General features: G+C 42.1%; 1 protein-coding gene across 1 annotated transcript in view; it reads right to left on the minus strand.

Moving 5' to 3' along the window:
* Window positions 1–1,877: 1,877 nt before the first annotated feature.
* Window positions 1,878–20,568, minus strand: part of gfra4b (GDNF family receptor alpha 4b) — a 46,466-nt gene continuing 27,775 nt past the window's right edge. The window contains exons 2-8 of the mRNA XM_084352319.1: window positions 13,419–13,694; window positions 13,228–13,308; window positions 10,090–10,435; window positions 9,213–9,322; window positions 8,306–8,440; window positions 4,658–4,827; window positions 1,878–3,118 (exon numbers count right to left, since the gene is read on the minus strand). Coding sequence (XP_084208445.1) covers window positions 2,984–3,118; window positions 4,658–4,827; window positions 8,306–8,440; window positions 9,213–9,322; window positions 10,090–10,435; window positions 13,228–13,308; window positions 13,419–13,694 — 1,253 coding nt within the window. The 3' untranslated portion in view covers window positions 1,878–2,983. The remainder of the gene's footprint in view (window positions 3,119–4,657; window positions 4,828–8,305; window positions 8,441–9,212; window positions 9,323–10,089; window positions 10,436–13,227; window positions 13,309–13,418; window positions 13,695–20,568) is intronic.

The raw sequence follows: 20,568 nt of genomic DNA on the forward strand, positions 1-20,568 counted from the left end.
TTTTGAATTTTTTCTCCCATTTTCACAACAGTAGGTGAGCCGGGTGTAGGCGAGGCCTGTTGATAAATATGCAGTCTACCAAACGATCCAAACCAACATGGTGGACTTACAAGCTTTTACAAAACAGTGATATAAATAGGCCTTGAACAGGAGATGTTGCACCACAATCAGTGTGCATTTACAGGAGGGGCGTAAGACCGAGGCTGATTCTGAAGGACGTCTTCCTTTCTCTTTGTGCTTCTCTGCAGAGCAGCTATGGTACAGGAGGTGTAGAGTGAAGGCAGATTGTCCACAGATAAATAATATAAATAACAAATGCTAAAATGGGTCGCCAAACATACTTTGGCGGATGTTAATACACCTGGGCAGCCCGCCAAATCAAGTCTATGAGCGGAAAACGCTATGTCATGTGTATGTGAGAGAGAGCGCAGATCCAAAAATAGAAAAATCAATATGTGGCGGTCAGTGTGGAGATTGTGGTAGGATGCCACAAATAAATGAATGTATGGGAAACCCTGCAGTTACAAACACTGTTACAACAGTGGCTTTCAAAGCTGAAAGAATTAGTTGGTTAAAATTTGCCGGTTTTTAATTTTAAGGCTTTGCTGCTTTTCTGTACTTTATATAATTTTGTAATTTTGGTCAAACAAAGCAATTTTAAGACACCTTGGATCTCAGAGCTTATCAGTTGTTGGAGCTCTACTAGCTCACAAAACATGTGCGGCAATCTGGACATTGGAGTGAGTTTCTTCCAAAACATGAGACGAAAATAGATAATTGTGTGAACCCGACCTGCACGTATATCAGTTTAATAACTGCGTCAAGGAGAACAGATGAAAATCATGACAACATGGGCCAAAACAAAAAGGACTCAGTGCTGCACATCACCAGACCGGTGATATTTGGAGTAGCTTCTTTGTTGTTATTTTCACTTTCAAAAATAAAAGCTTAAAATGACTCCATCATAACTGTTAATGATTTATAACATACTATATTTAGTTGGCAGTATTTCAAATATTTACATTGACAAGAAATTCACAGAAAATATCTCACACTGTGTCTGAAAGAGATTTTAAAGCTTGGAAAGGAAAAAAAAGTACATTAAGTCAAAACTGTAACGGGATGCAATCAAAACGCAAAAAGAGTCATAATCGAACTTGTGTCGTCTCCGAAGTCACACATGTAACGACTCTTTTGTTCTGTATTCAAGTCGCTGTTTGTTCACTCGCAGTATTCTTCACGACCCCGGGCAGCGCTCATCCGCACCTCACATCTAACGACGCTAACAGGATGATAATTACATCACCCCGTGTCACAATCACGGGTTAATTACGCACTGTTGTGACCTGAGCAACGTTAATTGTCTGTTTTGCAGCAAAACTAAAAGCCGAATGTAAACAGTGAAAACAAGAGAAGGATTATGGGTAATTCGTTTGCTGGAGTTGTCAGACAATAGAATCCATTCATGATTTCACTTGTACAGTGATTGTAAATTATTACGCCGAGATGCCGTAAAAAGGTTGAAATGCTTGAAATTTGTTTCTGTCGGCCTTGAAGGTCTTTTATTTGAAGTCCATAAAAGCAACGTGTGTGTGTGTGTGTGTGTGTGTGTGTGTGTGTGTAAGCTAAAGTGAAGCAGCTGGTGAGACGGATCAGTTCGACACATCTTAGATCACAAATGGCTGGATTATGCTCTAACTCCTCTCGTGTTTTCATTTCAAATAATGAACTCCAGGGTACTCGTGGACGGCGAGCGAGCATTAGTTTAGGCAAACATGTATTCAGTTTTGTTGCCTGTGTCTCCCCAGCTCCCACACCTCAGCAGCACCAAAACAAAGCATTTGTTAATAAAAAAGAAAGGTTGAATGACACTAATGTGTAAACATAATGAGCTGAGAAGTTTTATTTGCAGAACCTCGGAGCCTGTTCAGATCTCACTGGCACGTTCCCAGAACAGAAAATACTGAATCATTCATAACTGTCTAATCTCAAAACAGGCTGCGCACTGGTGTTGAACAAACCTCTCACTTCCCTCTCTGGCACGACTCAGAGCCTCGTGTAGCGACGTTCACGTACACAATGACAAATAAAAGGGTATTACGCTCACAAAACACACACACTACAGCAGCTACAGGTAAAGAGTTACTGCTTTTTCGGATTATTTTTCCTTTCAAGTCCAATAATTTGTCTTTGCTGATAAGGACCAAGGAGCAACAGCTACTGTAGCTTTAGCAATAACGAAGAGGTGCGAGAGAGTTTGACAAAGGGGCAGCCGTCGAGATGGAGAGAACTATGTTTTGTCAAGGTTTTTTGACACAGTTCTTGCAGATCGTGCTGCCGACATCTCAGATTCGGGGCATTTGTCCAGGATGTCTGAGCAAATTGTCGCTCTATTGTCGGACCGTCTCTCCACTATTCCAGTGTTGGTCAGAAATAATGGTCCTCTTTCAGTCACTGGAGAAGAGTGGCATTGAAGCCAGACTGATCGCAAAGCTGCTGGAGTATGAGAACAGAGCAGACACAGTCCTCTGGTTTAGTCCATCCATTTTCCCTTACAATGTGTCGCACAAGAGCTTCTGTTGACACTACAAATCTTCACAGGTACCGACAAACGTCATGTGTTTGTATCATACATATCTGCGCTATATTCATAATAACTGAAAATGGATACAGTTGGATAGCTGAGAGCCGGGTTAATCCACAAAAGCAGCACTCTGACTTCATTTCAGCTTGATATGATTGCAACGACAATGTACATATGTACAGACTGTGGCTTCGGTCTGCTGCAGAAGTCTCCCGCGCTCGGAGAGAGAACAGCAGCAGGAACTGGACCACGTCGACACAAAAAATAGAAAAAACAGAATCGCTGTACATATTTAGAGGGAGGAGTAATGCCTCACGGTCCATTTTCCTCTGAACTACACTGGTCCTCCCATCTGTTTGGTACTACTAGGAGGGTCCTCAGCACACACCCCTGCAGTCTTTAGTGTCCATTGTTGAGCAGATGAAGGAGCATCAACAGAAGGCCTTGAAGAATTAGGCTGGGAGGTGAGGCAGAGGTTGGGAGGCTGCCGGACGGCAGGGTGGACTGGCCCACTAGTTGTTCATTTTCCAGGCCCTAGGAGGAGACGGAGAGATCAGTTTATGGATCGTCTAATGGAAACATTTTTTTTGATCTGCTGTTTCTACAGTGAGTATACAAAGAGCCCTCTGAGCTTCAGGTGATCATAATTACTCATCACTTAAAAGAAGGCTAGTTTTTTCACAGTATCCCCAGACTACATTATACTGGTGTGAGGTTATGGAGTCGATCAGTCATAAATACTCGCCATGTCTTGGGTGCGAAACATGGCTAACTGCACATTGGACCTTGGAGAATCACTGCGGTATTTACGTATGTAATTACGTTTTTATGACGGTGAACCTAAGGACCATTAATCGTCACTTGGCAATGAAGGTGGGCTCTGTCTTTTCCCTTCCCACTCCTTATAAAGTTAACGGATGTGTGGGTGTGAAGCATACATATGTAATTCATTTTGAATAATGCTGCTGATCTGAAGGTGATAGTGAAATTGTTACAGGTGTTCTGAAAGGGAATGAAACATCTTTCCTCATTTTGTTTGTACGGAAGCTGAGAACGGCCGTAACAAGATGGTTTTCTTGGGATAACAAGAAAACGTATTTGTATGTTAATATTTCATCAATTCATCGTATAGGCTATAAAATTATTTAAAACATCTAAAAAGTGCTGATCACAGTTTCCCAGAGTTCAAAGTGACGTCTTCAGATTGCTTCTTTTGTCCAACCAACAGTGGAAAACCCAAATACTCTTCAATTGATACGACAAATGACAAAGAAAAGCATCAAATAACGACATTTAAGATGCTAGAACAAGAATATGTTTGACATTTCTGCCTGAAAAAAAAAAGAAAATCATCGAAATAGTTAGCGATTAATTTTCTTTTGATGGACTCATCGATTAATCGTTGCAGCTCTACCTGAAGTTCAGTCTGATGCATGGATCAATAATTGGTACTTGAGCTGACATTTTCATTGATTCAGCTGCTGCTACAGTTCAGGCAGCTCTCCTGATCTCTGATGAACATTTTATGGTCATACGTTACAAGAAAATACCTTTTGTTTCACATGAAACAAACATCACGGGTTGATTATCGTGTTATAAAAACAAAAACAATTTCCCCCCGGGGATTAATAAAGTATTCTGATTTGATTCTGATTGATTATCTCAAGATAACATGGCTTGGTCTGTCACGATAACAAAATAATGAACGAGTGATCTGAAAATAACGTTATAAAAAAAAAAGCCTGGCTGCTTTTTGTCAGACTTGGCTAGAGACAAAACACGTGATTATATTAATCTTATTGTTAGGAAATTGTGAGGCATCCCCATCTGACAGTGATCTGGGTGGGGCTGATAACTGGCTGACAGCGTGTAGTCTGATCTCAGCATCACAATCAGTTTAGCATGATTTACTTCTTTTGTCTTCGGCAGTGAAACAAACAGAAAAAGCAGAATAATTAAAGCTGCTGTTTTTAGATCTCTGACAACAGACAGCTGTTTCATCGTCTCCTCCCTGCTGTATGTACGACTGTGTGAAGCTGCCGAACGCTGAACACAACCAAGAAAACTGCCCACCTGTGTCGGTATTATCGTATCCAGGATGTTCCTCATGGTCTCTATGGTTTCTTGTGGAGAAGCGGTGCTCCTGTTTGTGCTGCCGCTGCTGAGGCCGGGGCTCGCCGTGCTGGACTGGCCGAGAGTCGGCTGCGGGTCTGTTTCACTTCCGAACGTCTCGAGGGCGTTCCCTAAAAAACATGATGCACGGTTGATTAAAAAATCTGTTATCAGACTTCAGTTACAATGTCTTTGTGTTTTCATCCGAGTTCCACTCGTGTCATTTTCAAATCACAGGAGGTGCCTTTCATTCTGGGCCTGAGCTGGGTCAGATTTGGTCAGCAGAGGCGAGAGAGAGAGAGAAAACACAAAATACTCAGTATTCTCTTGGAGTATCCAAACTGCACCTGCCTCTCCACATCGACCTCATTAACTCATAGACCATTTGCACTGGCCAAAACAACTCTGAGACCTCTCTCTGTATCTTTTCTAGGCAGGGGGCCCGAGGAAAGACTGGCCAAAGATTCACCTCGCTGCGCACACACACACACACACACACAGCAGAGATACTCATGGTGTGTGTACAGGTTCAATGATGTACTCGCCGAGGTCAGTAATAAGGACCATTAATTATTCAAACTCCAGAACAGAGGTCATAAGCGAAGTGGAAAGAAAGTGTTAGGGGAGAATCAGCGTTAGGGAACACGGCTGAAGAACAGAGGAGACAATAAACTACAAGACCTCGATGTTGCACCCTATTATGAAATGATTACATGAGCTCCACTTCGATCTGTGCTATTGTTTCCATTATTTATCTCATGTTATGTGTTTACTGCTGTTCCCTTTTCCTCTGTTCACCTTCTTAACCCTGTAGTTAACACCATACATATGGTAATCCATTTTATGTTTTGTGTTTGATTTTCATCCTCGCAGCTGCGACAGCCACTCATGTGTCAGAACGCTCCCTTCAGGCCTGTGACAGCTAAAGATGTGGATATGTTTGATAGTCAAGCATCGCTTTAAGTCTTGAATGCTTTACAGAACATTTTACACCCTGTTTAGCAAACTCCCTCCCTTGATGTATTTTTAGTGACTTCATCTGTGTCGCTCTGTGAACGGCGATATTGATTTGTTAGTCACTTGGAACCAGACTGAAATATCTCATGCTGACGTTTGTGATGCCCTGACTTTACCTCTACTGCAAACACGAGCTTGACATTTGTGGTTTTTCGGTGAAATGTCCCAACAAGAGTTGGATCGATGGACATGAAATTTGGTTCAGATGTCCGTGCGTCCTCCGTCAGATGATTTGATATGGCTTTGGTGATCCCAGTCCCCTGACATTTCATCCAGTGCCATCAAGCCAAAGTTTTAATCCGGCCAATACTTTGATTCATGACCAAATACTTCTGCAAAGTACGTTTCTGCAAACCACGATGTTACGTTTCCCCAGAAAGCAAAACCTGAAGGTCAGGGGTCGCAGGTTAGGAAACTAACAAAGCACTGCACAGATCACAAAAAAAAAAAAAAAAAAAAGAAAACTGGTCCCTAAAAAAGTATTCAGCAGTTTTCTGAAGGAAGTTTTCACTCTCTAACTTTTTCCTTAAAAAAAAAAAATGAAGTACATCAGGTGTTCGGAGGTGATTTAATAAATATACAATTACTTAACAATCACAGGGCCGACTTACTTATAATTCACTGAGAAGTGACTGAACACCCAGGTAGAATTACCAAGGAAACAGCTTGAAGGAGATGATTAATAACTGGAGAAAATGAAGTGAGCGAGTGCACAGGAGAGAGAAACACAGAGTCTGAGGAGGAGGGGCATGGTGTTAATTCTACAAATAGCGCAGCATCTCTGAATTAAAACACACCGCTCTGCTGCTGTGTCGCCACGCTGGGAAACATCTGTCTCACCGAATCCCTGCAGCTCATCCCGTCCCTTTTTTTTTTTCTGTCACAGCACTTATTTACTTTGCTTCTCACACCATGTCTGTTCGAATATTCCCTCTTGCAGGTAAGTGTGAATTATTCTGATTAGGGACCACAGTTTTTGTGTTTCACTTCATAATTAAATTACTCCGGCTGCAACAGCAGTTGAGTTTAATTATATCAAACCACAGCAACCAAAACAAGCACCTGAGGTTTTGTATAACACTTTAAATGTAAACAGATTTGTGTGAGACATGAAAGTGTCCATATGCTTACTTTTTTTAGCTCAGGTGATGTAGAAGACATTAAAATGGCTTCAAAGTCTCCGAGGATGGAGGAGTTTTTTTGTTCTTTTTTTACCACTCCAGGTATCAAAAATCACGTAACTCCTGTGAAACCACAACCTGTTCTTCATGACAGATTAGGTGTATGAGAAAAATCATGCTTACCTTTGAAAAGAGCCAGGCTGGCTGTTTTCCCCTGTTTCCAGTCTTTATGCTAAGCTAAGCTAAGCAGATGCTGGCTGTAGACCTACATTTAATGGACAGACATGACATTGTCTCTCGATCGTATCATCTAACCCTCAGCAGGAGTGTTGTTTATTTCCTCTTCTAACTGAACTAATTTAAAGTTATTCAGCCCTCGCTTCATCACTCTGTGTTTGAAATAGCACAAATAAGATAACACATTTATGAAACAGCCTTTCACATAACTGTTGAAATGAAGAGGATTCGTCTTTGCAAAGTAACAAATCCTTCAAACGCCTTTTTAACCTGTTATACAATTAAAGAAAATTTGCAGTACATACATAGCTGTCAGGGATGTCACAAGCCTGTAACTCATGAATGTGCCAACACAAAATTAATGTAACACAACAGGTGACGGCCCAGTTTCAACATTTCTACCAAACTCCGCTCACTTTACATGTTTATGAACTGACTTTCAGGAGGCGGAGGGCTGGTGAGCTGGTGACTGCAGTTTGATTCTGCATTTCAAAATGTTTAAGTGTGAGACCACTGGATATTTCTCATGAGGGACCACAGCTGCTGACATTTGTAGAACGTGACACCACGGGAAACTTTAAGGGAAACCTGGGACAATTTCCAGCGTTGTATTTTGAGCCAAAACATGATTCCTGACCCCAACTGAGTGGTTTATGTGCCTGAACCTAACAAGATCATAAGCACAGCATTGTGACAAGAGAAATATTGCAAATTGAACCCAAACTAATGTAAAGTTGCAACATAAAGAAACGTAGCTTATGTGGTTTTGCAGAAATGTACGTACCAACATTTATCCTGCTGATTTGGTTGCAGATAACATCGACCACTAGAGTTAGTGAAACTCATCTCATTTAGCAAAAGCAGTCAATAAAGTTTCAGATACAAAGTATCTGATGATGTCAATGTAAAAATGTAAAACATCAAAAACAAACAAACAAAAAAACTCTTTTTTTTTGTTTTAAATGTTCTATCTCATTGCCGTCGGCCTAGTTTTCCAGTAAAGAGACCAACTCGTGACCAGAAACGGACCCTAATGTATCATGGACAAAAAAAACAACAACATAAAGATGCTTGAAAAAACTAAAACACACATCCTTAAATTAAACTGGATGACTTCAGTTAAACAGGACACTGAACGCTACGCTACGCTTTTACCCCCCAGTACCTCAACACAAACACAACCCCTACTCTAAAAGTGCGTACATTCCTGCACATTGTGGATACAGTGACTCACGGAGACAGATGTTGTCTGTGAAGTATCCCAGGAAGTTATCGCAGTCTTCTCTCCGGATCCCGCTGGCCGAGCAGGAGCACCACGGAGCCACGCTGGACGTGAAGTTGTCGACGTAGTTGGGAGTTATGGTGCTTCCTGCAGAGAGACCGCACACAGGCCTCAATCAGTATTAAATATTCATTCTCCTCTGAGTTGTTACACTGTTCTCATAGTGCTTTGTTATTAACATTAATGCACGTTGCATTTCCTACACCCCTGACCTGATGCACAGGGCTGATAATATTCCAGTGTTGTAGGTTAGACTGGCTGTGTGCACTGACTTGTGAGAAATACTCCAATTTTCTCTTTTTTAGGTCACAGAAGTGTCTGGCATTGAGGTTTTTTTTTGTTTGTTTTTTTGTAGCTGTTCTTTTTTTTTCTCCTTCACCATAGTGGAGGTAGGATTTCAAGTGCTTTAATAAATACAAGACAGGAATGAAAATGCCAAATGTGTGTTTGTGCTGAGGGGCACCATTTCAACTTCTTGAAATGCATTAGGTCCTCTCTCCGGCACGCCGACAAAAAGAAGTGGCTGTTCTTTTTCTTTTACGGACCGTTATAAAACAAATTAAATATTGTGTAAAGAGGCTGTGTTTCTGTAATGAGAGATTTTTATGCTTTTGTATCTTAAACCACGTTGAACTTTTGTTTTCTGGTTTAGAATTATACGTTTCATTTTATTCTCCCACTCACTCCGAGCCCGTTCGGTATTTTTAAATGTACCCTCCAGCTGGGTTTGACTCATTCCTGCCATCCTGTCGCTGCACACCTTTTCTCTTTTCTTACCTAACACAACATATGGCTCATATCTTATTCCACATCCCCAACATGCTCATTTTTACCTGTTACCTCTCAGGTGTGCACCTACCTATGAGCCCTGTGTAGGCGAGGAGGCAGGCTCCGTGGCTCCCGTGTTTGCAGACGCTGGCGGACGTTTCGGAGGGTTCGCAGTCGTACTGAAACTGCGCCAGGCGAGACCTACAGGAACAACAGGCCGTGGTTAGCGAGAACACGGTAGATCCCTATGTTGTATGATGTAAAAAGTTTGCTTACTCTTTTTTATACATTCTTTATAACTCTGTCATTTAATTAAGAGTTTGCCCCTCCGACATAAAGAATTATCGCAGGCCGTGGTAAAGACTGAAAGCATTGGGCTGTAATGTGAAAGTGATAGAAAGAGTAATATATTTCATCCCCCAGACCTGGGATCATTAGTAAAGCCCTCTGAGTGTAATGGGGCTGTGAAAAATAATGGCCATGACCAGAGATAGCAATGAGCGATAACTCTGATCCATCTGGCTCTTTATCTGTGCTAAATATTTAATGTGTTATTCCAACAGGCTCTCTGGGGTGTTCTAACCAATGGTGGTAGAAAGCTTTAGGGTAAAGCAGCGGGCCATTTTGTTGATTGAATGGCTGTTTATTTGGTTTCAAAGAGCCATAATATTGAGCAGCAGCGGCCAAAATATGTATGGTGAGGATATCTCCAATCTGTGTCCGAGGAATACGGGAATAAACTGGGAATGGTGAAAGACTGGCCTTGCTGATTTGGTATACCTTCAGATAAGTGGTGGATCATTAAGCAGAATCAAACTGGGAATTATCAGCATATTATAGCAATATGTTATTGTATCCATATGAGACCGTGGCTACATGAGGAATAACTTTAATATCTGTTACAGACATAAGAGGAAGACTGACTTTGAAATTAATGGGATCCTATAAAAAAAATCTCTGTTCCTAACCTGCACACATAGTCGGCGTTGCAGATCCTCATCTGTGTAATGCAGCTGGGTTTTTCCGCGCTTTCGTAAGAGCAACTGGGCACGATGGTCTGCCGTCGACGCTCTGCACATGCCGTGTCGGTGCAGGGGCAGAAGAGCAGTTCGTGCGTGTAGTCGGCGGGGACTCGGTCGAAGAACCGCCGCAGAGCCTTGTTGCATTTGGGCCGGTTGCACAGGCCCGACTTGGCGGTGGGTTTGATGCAAGCCGAGACGTACTCCGTGCGGAGCTTCTGGCACAGGTCGTCCACATTGCAAGCCTTGGCTGCATCCAGGCAGCGATTCACGGTTGTCATGCCAACATCAGAGTCTGTGGATGGAAGTGAGGTCAAAGACAAGCGTAGATATCAGTGGAGGAAAAACAGCAACAGGGCAAAAAGGTTTTTGTAGAGCGTGTGTGACCTGGTGGTATGTACGCTGTTTATTTATTCAACATGCTGCGATGTAATCTCGCCTGGTAAGAGGTTCAAAAGTGGAGGTCTGTGCTGGGGAATTAAAGATCAGCTTCAAGGAGGAAGTGTCTGGAAATAAACAATGCAGTCTAATTTCCAGAATAACAAAGGCAGTATGAGGACGGGAGTCGGGTCGCTCAGGAACAATTCCTCAGGACGTAAGCAGAACACAGTGGGCTTCTTTGCTTTATTTTTGATGTTAATGTTTTCAATCCTAGCAATTCAATAATCATGATAACTGGCATGTTTCACTTCCAGACTTTGAGTTGCAGCTGTTGCCATTTTTCAAAAGCACTGAAAAAGTACTTTCATCTGCAAAAGTGCGTCACTGCTACATCATTATGGCTTTGCCTCCAACTGTTATTTCAATGGTATTTTATTTTTTTGTTGCTATAAGTGCTCAGTCACAATTTGCTTTTATCAAACCCTTAAAATATGATTATAACTTCTCTTCACATTTGATGTACCAGATGGGTCTTTTTTGTGCCCTCGTGACTTAATTCTCCACATTACTGACATGAGTTGCCGACATCACATGTAACCAGCAACTCATCAAGACACAGAGAAATTAACAAAGATGCTGATTTAATTGAGCTTCAGGAAATGCACAACATACTCGATATCCAAGCGTAACTAGATGCATGCTGCTGTTGTGTGATCCACAACAAAAGGCATCAAGACGACTTCCTGTCATCAGTGAGTTACACAGACCTGACCTGATGAATGGTCATAGTGGGTGTGAGAGTGAACGCTGGTCCTTCTGAATGAACCTCTTGTGTTCACGTTGCCAGGGAAATGAGCAACCAGCCGACCGTTGATTGGTTTGCTTCGGGGATGACTCATCAGTTTTCTGCAGTGTGTTTTCTAACGCTGACAGGTGGTCAGATTTGTGGATAGCCTACACCCGTCACTCTGAGAATCTCCAGGCACCTCGCGATTCGATTCTGATTCAGAAAGCTGTGACCTTCAGCTTTCTTCATAGTTTTTCAGAGCCGAGGTGACAGCCATGTCACGAGACGATGTAGTTCATTGAGCTGTTTTACACAAAACTTTTAATGACAAACTGCAGCTTTCTTGATTTGCAAATGTATCTTTTAAATTGATAAACATCATATGTTGGGCGGCTGTAGCTCAGGAGTAGAGCGGGTTGGATAGTAATTGGAAGGTCACTGGTTTCATATCCCCGGTGTCCCCAGCTGCGTATCAAAGTGTCCTTGAGCAAGACACTGAACCTCAAACTGCTCCTGATGAGCAGTTGGCACCTTGCATGGCAGCCTCTGCCATCAGTGTATGAAAGTGTGTATGAATGGGTGAATGTGACGAGTGTTGTAAAGCACTTTGCGCTATCTGTAGGCTGGAAAAGTGCTGAAGAAATGCAAGTCCATTGACCATATGTGTCAGTCATGGCACAGTTCAAACAGGATCAGAAATATTTGTCTCTCGCCTTTGACTACCGTACAGTTTTCTTCAAAATGGATGGAAAGGGCGAGACTTTGCCTCTCTCTGTACATTATTTATTTTGACTACACGCTATCTTTAGAAAACTGTGTACTTGTAATGATCCATCATTTAAAAATTAACCAAAAATGAATTGATTTCCGAATTCTTCCCTCAGCTCTGCCATCCTCACCAAAACTCAAGAGGTAACCTAACATGGAAGGTAAACGCGACACACATGATTACATCTTTATGTTTCACCATTTCACCATACATTTTCTCTGAAGGTGCCGGCAGAACGGCTGATGAATGATCAAGTATTATCGGCCACTTAATAGAGTGCGACTGTGTTTTTGCTCGGTGAGTAAAGCAAATCTACCAGCTTAGCTTTTGGCTGTTGGCTTGTGCTAACGTTGTGCCCAAGTTTTACATCCGTTTAATTCCCTGATTTAATAGGTTCAGCCATACGGGACCTTCAGCCTGGGCTTAACGAAATGGTTTCAGGTGATCATGATGTCGAGACTCGGGTTTTAAAATTCCCATTACTGACTTTTCTGCACTCAGACGTGATCTTTCAAGAGAGAACTGCGACGCATCTGAGATCACACCGTTTCCCAAAAGAAAAGAAACTTAATAATGCAGGTCACTTTTTTCTTTTCTTGTTAAATGGACAAATAACAATCATTAGTTTCTGTTAATGTCAGTTTCCAGCCTAATCTTAACCCTACCTTAAACATAAGCTTTAGTAAACATCCTACGTGATGGACATGTACAAATGACATATTCAGCTCACGTTGTTCACATTTAACACTGAGTTTGTAATTTTTATATCCACGAAATGTAATTTTCTTTTCAGAGTTTGAGCTTATTTTAATCAATTCTATGAGATTGCATTGTTATATGAGCCTGAGGCTATATGAAGGAATGCCTGCATTAGTATTCACAGACAGTCTCGGATTGCGCTATTTCAACTGAGTCTGGCAAAAAAGGAAAGTTGCCATCAAACAACTTGAAGCCAAAGATGTGATTTAGGATGCTGGAATTGTGTTCAGATAAATGTTAATACAGGTGTAACTTTGTCTGAAGAGCAGAAGGGACCTCTGCTTGCCTTGGGCACGCTTCCAGGAAAAAAAAATGTATATGTGCGAGAACAAAATGTCTTCAAAAGGTAGAAAATAATAAGGTGAAAGTTAATGAAGGTCAGTGGACTTGCCAGCTGTAATAGAGGCCAAGCGGACGTAGTCGTAGTCCCTCTGCACGGTCTCGTAGGGATAACTCTCCACCAGGTTGAGTCCTGAAAGAAAAGTAAGCACAGGTAGAAACATTTGCTTGAATACTGTAACAACATTTAAACAAATCCTGAGGCTTCAGCTGTGCTTCTTAACTGCACTTTAGACCACTGACCATGTATGATGGACTGATGGAGGCTCCAGTAGATGCTCAGGCAGTTCTTCTCCTTCTTCATGCCCCGTTTACACTGGCAGCCATGCAAGGGGCTGGACAGTAGGGCGGTCACAGCGTTGGCACACTGGCTCCTGGCGCCGGGGCCCAGCTTCACGCTGCCGTTGCCCGCCACACACTGACGCAAGGTCCGCAGACGTGGACTGCAAGTCTCATCGCTCGAGCACGAGTCTCCAGCCACCAAGCAGTCTCTGCCGGCCAGTATAACCTCTAACAGAGCTGCGAGAGAGAAAATCAGAGCACGGAGAGACGAAAGATAAGGGCACTTGAGATGGCAGCACAGGCGTCAGGTCACGAGATGAGAGGGAAAATACAGAGCAAGAGAGAAGCTGAAAAGTCTGACACAGGTGTCAGGAATGAGAAAGGGAAGGGAAGTAGAGAACGTTCTTACAGTTGTGAGAGGATATTGAGCAATAAGTGAAATCAGCTGTGAGGCTTAGTGTGTGACTCTGACAGAGGTGAGATGCTGTTCAGCTTCTCAAGAATGCCATCATTACAACACTCTCTCCTACCAACCAGTGAAGTTTAATGGATGTAGTTGACCCACCTCATTGCTCTGTTGCTTCAAAACTTGAAATGCGTCATGCATCGTAAGTGTGGTGAACTGGAAGGTATTGTGCGTGAGGCACTGTTTTCAGTCCATTATTGTCAAGGTGGTGGACGATCATGAATGATTTACGGTATTTTTTGAGCCATGATAGCAGCCTCGCTCTAAAGATGGCAATGTTGAGCTGCCCGTCGACCTCTTTGGTCCAGACTCCAGACAACAACAACAACAAAAGAAATCTCAACCGAGCTATTCAGTTCACTTCTAGTACATATGTGTGTGTGTCGTGTACAGATACAGAGAACGTGAACGAGCGAATGACAAATTCATACCACTTCTGTTTTCACTCATAATGTCTCTTACTCCATCTGCTCAAATCAAATATTTTCAATATCATGCTGCTTTCATCTGCTGAGGTATTTCTGAGTCAGTTGCCTCAGCCAATGAGTTGAGCTCCAAAACACACACAAACACACACACACACAGATACTCAAGAAGAAAGAAAGTAATTAACCAACTTATTTTCCGTTTTGTCGGCCCTGTTCTTTGTGCCTTCAAAGCTGGACCTTCACTGAAACCCCACAGGTGAATTGAGTCTCGCTCTCATCCTCTATTCAGCGCATGTCCACTAAGTGCATCCAAATACAGGCATGTGGATGCTACAGGGGCACGAAAAAAAAAAAAAAAAAAGTCCAACCAGCGCCAACGTCCTGGAAGGCCAGATGGTCAGTTGCAAATTCAAGGCAGAGATCCCAGGCCCTTCCTGCTATGTGTGTCAGTTTGTGCTGCCTGGCCAGAAGCTGGAATAGACGCCATACATCATGAATGCAAATGAGCCGCTTGATTTGACATTTCCAATAAGCCTGTCTCAATGTACCAGTGGGTTTAGCCAATTAACCATGTCAGTAATCAATGTGTTCTGAGGCTCAGTTAAGTCCTCAGTTTCCCTGCCACATAAATCACAGGCAGATTGGCTGATCAGTTACCCTTGCGCACCGACTTAATGGTCCACTTCAGGAGAGATAAAATGGAAAATGAAACTTAATGAAGTCAGCTGGAATGATACCCTCACTCCTATATACCTACAAAGCAGTATTGTGCTGTATTGGTGCACTTAAAGAGTATCAGCTTTTGTTTAAGTGCTCTCAAGATTTGAAAATAATCTTGAAGGTTGGATTAAAGCTTCATGGAGCTTTATAATGGATTTCTGCTTGTTGTCTAGACTGATTTCTATTTATTTTTTAATGTTCTTATTATTTTCTTGTGTTTGGTAGCTTGTTCAACAAGTAGTGTGCATGTTAACGTACTGTATGTATTTGTTCATGACACCGCTCGGCTTCCAGCAGAACATTCTGCTTTCCGTCACATCTACGTTTCAAGTCGATCGAGCAGTATAAGCTGTAAAAGACGCTTTCATCAATCGCCTTTGTCTTCTTCAAAAGCCTCAGACTTCTGGTTTATGTGTATTCTGTTGAAATATTAACTTGAGCCGAAGGAGAGAGATTTTTTTTGGGAGGGGAGACATTCATCAAAAGTCATTAAAATGGAAAAGGGTTAGGAGTGACACACTTTAATAACATCCAAGTGAATATTAAATTTGGTCTTATTCTTTATTGATCTCCTGCTGGTCACATTAAGCTCCTTAAGTATAGCACTCTGCCTTTGAGATAAAAGTGAAGTTTATAATATCGTAGCAGCAGTGTCGGGCCTCGCGTGTCCTTATATTTATTGTTTGCTGTATCGGTGACGACTTCTTGAAGCTGAACATTAAAGTTACTCAGTGAACACAAACTGCTCTTGTGTGTGCATCATGTTGGCGAAGATGCAACCTCTATTTTTCTGTTATAAACTATCGCTGTCTGATACTCTGCCCAAGACAACATTATTTGCTTTTATGGCTCTGAATTAGCAATTTCAGACATCAAAGCAGAGAAAACTGAATTTGGCAAAAATGAGACGGTAAAATATCCGTCTGCATTCGAAATAAAGCGACGTCAGCTCGGCTCACAGCTCACAGCTCACGGTAGACATCAAACAAACAGCGCTGGAAGAAAACAGAGTAATTTGTGTTCAAAGATTCTGAATGAGAGGCAGTTACACTTTGATGAGGATGTGTTAGGTAACTTATGTGTGCTACACAGAACGTTATTTAGTTTCAGCCATTCAGTCGCTCCATCTCCTTTACAGAGAGAAGATGCTGCCTGTAGGACTGTCAAACAAATGATTTAGTCAGAACATCAGATATCAAAACACTTGTCAAATGTGCAAACAACCTCAGGACCAACATTTCAGTCAGAGGTATTATCAAAGAATTTGGTCTGCAGTGAAGCGATGCGACGCCGTCTTCTGTCAGAAAACACTGCGCTCTTCATTGTTACACAAACGCTTCGCTTACACAGTATACAGCTCCTCAGGCACAAGGCAGGAGCTGCCATCGAAAGCAAGTAGTAAGAAACTGGAACGAAGTCTCTGGTGAGGGAGGGACGAACAGAAGCACAAAGGAGTAAACAACTCATAGAAGCAGGAGCATCGAGGGTCCTGAGTGACGGAGTTTGTATTATTAAACCCGCCTCACTGACTGGCTCGATGATTGCAGAAGTCTGATAATCGTGATCGACTCGCAACTTGTGGGAGTAAAATGCTCTGCTTGAACAAAGGAGACGAATCGTCCCTCTGATGTGATTCTAGTGGCTCGTTTTAAGTATATTACCGTGGCACGTTACTCAAATTTTATTTATTTGTTTAGGAAAATGATGTTATTCCAATGTCGTGTTTCTATGACGTGAATTGCGATTGCCACAACAATAGGAAAGAGCAAACAGCTTCAAAACCTCTGCTGTTAAAAGTTCAGATTTACAGCAAGTGAAATTAATTTCTTCATAGGCTGTGCCAAGTGTCAGAACTGGGAAAAAACATAATCATACGTATTGACGATAGTACTGGCAGACTCTCCCACTAACAATTAAAACTACTGCAGAGAGGTAGACAGCCAATCGTGTCAAAAGCAGAGGAATTCTGGTTCTTTTAATCCTGGACGTGATACGTACATGTTTTGGAATCGGCCCAGTAGATCGTCTCGGCCGGCCTTCGCGACCTGCCTGCAATGGCTGCAACGTAATCCTTTGGGGCAACTCCAACAGACAAAGTTACGTCCACTAAACATGCTTGGTTTTGCCACGTACAGGCCGAGGTTGTAATTGTAATAGGTTGTAATATAAAAACCGTTTGGTACCCGGAAATACAAGTCTCGCTCATAGTGATGCTGCAGGAATACAACGGTATGAAGTCAGAGTTTACCAAGAAGAACCACCTACATTTTTTTTTGTTCCATATATACCTATTAGTTGGTATATGTTGCACCTGGTGGTATCTTGATCATTAATATTCATGAAATTGAAGCTCCTGTTATACACATTCAGTTTGAATCCCCAACCTTAAAATTCAAACTGCACCAGTGCTTAACTGCAGAGGGGCAATGCTTAGTAAGAAACAGAAATAATCAAATCTCTGTAAGAAGCCTGTTTATAAGGCATTCTGATCTTATTTAAACAACACATGATTGGCAACCATCGTGCAGTGAGTCAGGATCAGCATCTGCACTCTGTCCTACACCCTGTGTTTTAGAAGACCCATCATTTGTATGCCCTGGTCGGCTGGCTCGAGTCCCTCCTCAGGGCTGCAGACAGCCAGCACTTTCACACCCAGAGAAAAAACACGATGTGTCACGCTCTCCACCTCCGCAAGCAAAGGACGATACGCTGATAAGTTAATTGCAACCATTACATACCAATAGTCGATGCACTCATAGTGTCACCATTTCCAAGTGAAGATAAAGCAGCCTTTGTTGCGTGACATTGAGACCGAACTTGACAAGCCTTCACACCAACATACAAATTGGAGCACGCATGCACACACACACACACACACACACACACACACACACACACACACACACACACACACACTTCACTCCTTCGGTCTTTCTCCCAAATAATCACGGCCTTTATTTTACTCACATCTGAGGAAATTAATGAAAATGTAACTTCTCCGACTCCGTCTGTTGGAAACTGTTCTGCACATCAAAAGAAAGCTTTTCATAATTTCATTTCTTAGTTGCAGTAACAAGTTGCAGCTCTTCCTTTCATAGAAATGTTAGAAGCCTTCTGTTTGGTTATCAAGCAAATTAGCGAGATCTGAAGAAGCAACCTCACCTGGATGACTGATAGCCTAATACATTTATGGATATCTCCGGCAATAACAAAACACAATTGTTGTTATGTTGGTAAACAAGAAAAACATAGCTTTCAGAAATGATATATATCTGTTGTATGTACAGTATCTGTGTCTATCCGTCACCTGTAACCATCTTTGGATTCGCTCATCTTATAATTCAACATCAATAATACAATAACAGTGTTGTTGATCTGTATTCATGCTAGTTTTTGTCAGATGACTTTATCATTAAATAGTGATTTCTCAGTAAGGGCTGAAAAATTGTTAAAAAATAATATCCAGCATTTATGACAATTATACTGGATTGCTTTAGTCATTTTTTTAAACAAAATGCCCAAAATTAATTGGTTCCAGATTTTAAAATGTTAATATTTGTTATTTTTGAGCTCTGAAAATGTTTCAGAAGATGAAGCTCTAAAGGATTTAATTGTAAGTTGCAGCCCTCGTCTCTGTGCAGAGGCACTGAAATGAAATATGTAAATGATGTAACTGGAAACATTAAGACCATTGATGTATGCCGTCCCAAAGATTAAGAAGTAGAAGAGATTTGGCAGTTTTCAGATTATTTTGGTGTTCTGGCCCAGACACACTGAACCGACATCAAAGCCAAAAAGTTGCACTAACACACCAAAAACTGCCGCCGACTGCCAACTAGCTGGTAAGTTGTGTGCCTGCGCGGTGGCCACAGTCTTTTCCTTTCTTCTTCCGTTTCTCGTCTTATGCACGGATTCACTAAGCTGAGCAGCCAGTCACAGTGATTTCTCTCACCGCCGGCGCCGCCGCAGATCCAACATGCTCAATCCAATCCAACCCAGGACTTTGCAGGCTTAAGGCTCATTCCCAGATAGCAAACTTGTTGCAGCCCAGATCTGGTACGTTCATCCGACTGGATCCGGCCCAGATTTGGTTACATTTGGTTCCCATTTTGCTGACATCTGGCCATGCTTTGGCCTGTTTGTGGCTCAGACCTGGCAAACAGGAGCAGACCGCCCAAGTGCCATCCTTCCACCCAATATGTGGGCCAGATTAGGGTTTCTGGTACAATTCTGCTCTGCTCTCGTACGTACGTAAGTAGCTGTCCTGTAGGAACTGTCAGTTGACTGTTCATGCCCATCATACAGATGTTTAAAACTTCTCACCCACTCAGATAAGCTCTCCTCGAAAAGTTCCTCTATTTTCTAAAACAACAACTTCCTCTCCGTGTCTCGCTTGAACTATTGGCTACACAGCTGCACTGCCCTCCACGACTACGGGTGGTACTGCTCGGTACGTGGGGAAATACGGATTAAATGAAGGCAGAGTACGGACTAAAGGCTCCGTCAATATCTGTGGCACTGAGAGTAAATAAGCCTTTAGTGTGGACTTATTCATATATAGGTAGTCAACTAAACCCCAAGAGAACTGCCTTATATGTAACTGCTTTGTCTGCATGTCTTTCAGTGTTGTTTATTATTGTTCAGACCTGCTACTTATTAGCATTTTCACTAATTATGCACTACCAGCTGAGTGAGTCATTGTCCTGTAGTCTTTCTTATGGATCAATAGGAACAAAACAGGCTTGTAGTTGGCTCGAATGTGTCTATGTGTCAGCAGGTGGGTGGTGTTGTGCCGGTTTGAATTTTGGCACTTGGCCCAGGGCTTTACGACTGTTTCAGCCTGCCAGTAATATAAGCCTCAGGTGGTTCAGGAAGCTTTTAGAAACCACCTGAGGAGGAACAGTTGAGGCTTTTGCAGAACACACATCGGCGGAGTACGACGCTTCTGTTTCACTGGTGAAGCCCCTTTTCAGGTTAGGTTCAATTTCAGTGTTTACATCACTGCAGCGTCTGTTTTTTAGGTAATTACGCAACAACACTAAGCACATCAGATGAATGAATTGTGTGTTCATGGACATCGATCATTGTCATTGATCATTATTCAATGAAAAGAGTGACAGAGATCCAGCAGCACCAGAGCAGTGATCGTCTGATGATTACATGCAGCTGTGGGTATTTACCGCACACATAATATCATTAAGTAATCACACATGCACCTGTTAATCATCAGACGGTGATCATCATCAAGCACCAAATGGGCACCGATGATGATTTGGTGATGATTTAGTTTACAGCGCTCGTGTTTAAATGAGTTAACAAAGTGCTTCACAAATACAAGGAAATAAAATGATGTGGTAATGAAAAAGAAACCAATATCTAACCAAATAACGTTCAATAACAAAAGCAATTTTAAGTTTATAAATATGCCTCTGGCAACAGATTATTAGAGGTGAAACAGTCGACAACAACAAAGTTGCAGATTAGTTTCTGTCTGTCC

Source organism: Pagrus pagrus, assembly GCF_965226575.1.
Source record: "Pagrus pagrus genome assembly, chromosome: 5".
Lineage (NCBI taxonomy): Eukaryota > Metazoa > Chordata > Actinopteri > Spariformes > Sparidae > Pagrus > Pagrus pagrus.